Source organism: Myotis davidii, unplaced genomic scaffold (genome assembly GCF_000327345.1).
Source record: "Myotis davidii unplaced genomic scaffold, ASM32734v1 scaffold299, whole genome shotgun sequence".
Classification (NCBI taxonomy): Eukaryota; Metazoa; Chordata; class Mammalia; order Chiroptera; family Vespertilionidae; genus Myotis; species Myotis davidii.
In genome coordinates, this window is record NW_006293088.1 from 2929082 (window position 1) to 2932811 (window position 3730).

Consider the following 3730-nt stretch of genomic DNA (forward strand, 5'->3'; position numbering starts at 1 on the left):
CAGAGACATGGAAGCATTGAAAAGAGTGTGGAATCTCAGAGGGAAGGCAGGGGAAGGTAGGTGGGTAGGTGAGAGGTAACTAACCAAAGACCTTGTATGCATGTATGCATAACCTGTGGATACAGACAATAGGGTGCTGAAGGCCTGGGGCAGGTGGGAGGGGGCTGGAGAGGATCAATGGAGGAAAAGAGGGGACATATGTAATACTTTCAACAATAAAGAATTATAAAAAAAATAAAAATGGGCTTCAGCCCAGCCAGGTATGACTGAGCGGTGAGCATCCACCCAGGAACCAGGAGGTCACCAGTTCGATTCCGGTCAGGGCACAGGCCCGGGGTTGCGGGCTCCATCCCCAGTGGGGGGCGTGCAGGAGGCAGCTGATCCATCATTCTCTCTCATCCTGGATGTTTCTCTCTCCCTCTCCCTTCCTTTCTGAAATCAATAAAACATTAAAAAAAACAACCCCACCCCAAACCGCACAAGCCACTGAAGTGTCGGTCTCCTGGCAGATGAGTGGACTGGCAGACCAAGGAGCGTCATGATGGCCCTGCTGACGGGACAGCCACCGTTTCCGTGGTGACCTGAGGGCCAGTGCCACAGCTCTCAACTCCGGCAGGCATGCCCTGAGTTCTTTTATATCTTTTCTTTGTTTTTTAAAATTGTAATCACTCTATTTTTAATAATTTCAGAGAGGAAGGGAGAGCGAGAGAGGGATAGAAAGGTCACAGGGGCGGCTGGAGCCCAGGGCCCCCAGCTCCTTGTCGGGGTTCCCCTGACCCATAAAGCCACTTCCTTCTCCTTCTAAGGAAGCTCCTGGAATCAGTGTTTTCCTTGGCCCGGAGCCCCTCCCGTTTCTACAGTGGCCTCTGTTAAAGGCAGAGGATTGAAAATGGGTTTCACATGGAATAGAGTGCGGACCCTCAAGGGAAGGCGGGGAGGGTGGGAGGGAGGCAGTCAACCAAAGGCCTTGTGTGCATATATGCATAAGGGTGTGCAGGAGGCAGCCGATCAATGACTATCACTCATCATTGATGTTTCTATCTCTCTAAAAATCCTACTAGATGATACAGCTCAAAAGAAAGGCCAGACCCCGTGTAACACATTTTCTCCCTTCCTCTCTGAAATTAAAAAAATACACACACACACACACACACACACACACACACATTTTTAAAATGGGCTTCATATGTCGCATAAGGGATGTGGGTTAGACCCAGGGGAACGTTTCCTCAGAGCTGAAGGGGCCTGATGGGGAAAAGGGGGGCACAATCACTTTTACAGCCTCAAAGAGCTTCAAAGAGGGGCTGTCCTCTAACAGGAGAATGGACCAAACAATCTCCAGGCTTAAAATCCCTAAAGGCCCAGGAAACCCAGACTCTCCCTCCCCTGGCCCATGGGGCTCCGCCAGGGTCAGGGGTCGCATACCTGTGATGGTGGCGGCGGTGGGGGCAGGTGTAGCTGCTCTAAGTCAGAAATGAGCGCGGCCCCCACTGGGGCTGGGAGCTCGTCCTCAGGAGGCAGGTACGCTGGTGGGGGCGGCGGAGGTGGGAGGAGGTCCAGGTCCGGGAGTGCGTCCTCGCCATCCCGGGAAGGAGGTGGAAGAGAACGGCCTGTAAGCGGAAGCAGGGGTTATGCAGTGCGGTGGCCGAGGGCTCAGGCCCAGGGGCACCCAGACCTGGGGTCCATCTCTGACTCTGCCACTGGCCTGATGCGATGTGTCCTCAGGCAGAAGCCTTGGTCTCTCCGGGTCTCAGCTTTCTCGGCAGGAAAATGGGTATCAGCTGCCGAGGGTTGTTATGAACACGATGAGATGATGCAGGCAAGGGCTTGGCATGTGGCACAGGCTCAGAGAACAGTAGCTGTCAAAGCAGCCTCCCCGCCAACCTGGGTGCTGGTGCGCCCCGAATCCCTGCTAGAAGGCCCTTGTGGGGATACACGCAACACCAACCCCGAAGGCTGTGGTTCTCAAAGTCTGGCTCCCGGGCCAGCAGCACCTGGGACAGCGAGACTCGCACCCACACTCCAGCTTCCCTCCTGACCCCCCAGTCAGTGCGGGGCGGGGGGCGGGGGGGAAGAGGTCTTCCTCAGAATTAAGAGACTTTAGAGGAAAAGGGCCACATAGAGTGTTTACACTTGTCCTGTCCTATGACGTTACCTCCAGCCCACACCGAGATGCGCTGGGACACTCAGGACAGAGAAAGGAATGTAAACTGCCTCATAATCACCTTTACGATCACGCGCTGAAATGGCAGTCTTTATATACTGGCTGCATAACGTATTATGAAAAGTAATATCACTTAATTCTTTTACTTTTTTTCAATGTGGATCCTAGAAAAATTTAAATTACATACGATGCTTACGTTTGTGGTTCACTATAGATAGATAGATATAGATATATTTTATTGATTTCACAGAGGAAGGGAGAGGGAGAGATGGAAACATCAATGATGAGAATTATTGATCAGCTGCCTCCTGCACGCCCCACAACTGGGGGAGGTGCCCTGACCGGGAATCAAACCGTGACCTCCAGATTCACAGATCGAAGCTCATCCCCTGAGCCACACCGGCCGGGCACACGTTGTTTTTATTGGATAGCTTTTGTACAGACCTTGTTGGATCCTGATTCAAAGCATGAATCATCTTTTAATTCTCCTCAGTTCGCAGACGAGGAAAAGCTAAAAATCCCACTAGATGATACAGCTCAAGAGAAAGGCAAGACCCTGTGTAACGCATTCATTCCACTATAATCCAACAGCTAAAGGGCATTTTTATGACAATTCAGGGCAAATTAGTTATGGATTGTGTACTAGATAATCATAAGGCATTCCCGCTGATTTCGCTTGGCCTCGTGGTTACGTTAAAAAAAAAAAAGCCCGAATTTAGAGATGTATCCTGAAGAACGGGGGCTGAAATGACCTGATAACTGGAGTTTCCTTTAAAATACTTCAGAAAAGGAAAGAAAGGGATCGATATGACAAAAGTGGCGAAGTCTTAGCAATTGTTGCAACAGGATGTGGAGTACACAGGGTTCCTTGTGCTGCTCTCCTTCTGTGTGTCTGAAAGTCTCATTAAACACACACACACACACACACACACACACTCTCTCTCTCTCTCTCTATCCAACAGCAAACACGCGGACACACGGGACAGGAGTGACATCGAGGGTGTGGTCCTCAGTCCATGCGCACAGCCTTTCCGGGCTCCTGGCAGGGACGGGGGAGGGGGCTGGCCAAACAGAGCTCCTGTCTCAGCCCCAGGCCCTCCCTATCCAGCCACCCCTGAAGAGGGGACGGGGCCAGGAGAAGCTGTGGTGTGGGGCTGCCGGACATGCCCATGAAAATCCTGTCACTGCCCTACAGTGTCCCAGCCCTGACCTGTGTGGCTCAGTCGGTTGGAGCATCATCTCATACACCAAAAAGTGGTGGGATCAATTCCCGGTCAGGGCACATACCCAAGTTACTGTTCAATCCCCAGTCGGGGTGCAAACGCAACTGATCCATCTCTCTCTCTCTCTCTCACTCTGTCTCTCTTTAAAAAAAAAAAAAGCCCTCAATCCCTCTCTTTCTCTAAAAATCAATAAAATAAAATTAAAATTAAAAAAAGAAAATATTTCACCCTAGCTGGTTTGGTTCAGTGGATAGTGTCGGCCTGCAGACCAAAAGGTCCCGGATTTGATTCCAGTCAAGGGCATGCACCGTGGTTGCAGGTTCCTCCATGGCCCAGGCCCTGG

The 3730-nt window shown here is 51.3% G+C and overlaps 1 protein-coding gene across 2 annotated transcripts in view; it reads right to left on the reverse strand.

Moving 5' to 3' along the window:
• The window catches only part of FBLIM1 (filamin binding LIM protein 1), an 18360-nt gene that overhangs the window by 10678 nt on the left and 3952 nt on the right, over positions 1-3730 (reverse strand). For both annotated transcript variants that reach the window (XM_015565862.1, XM_015565863.1), the window contains exon 2: positions 1426-1610. In XM_015565862.1, the coding sequence (XP_015421348.1) occupies positions 1426-1610 (185 nt within the window). The remainder of the gene's footprint in view (positions 1-1425; positions 1611-3730) is intronic.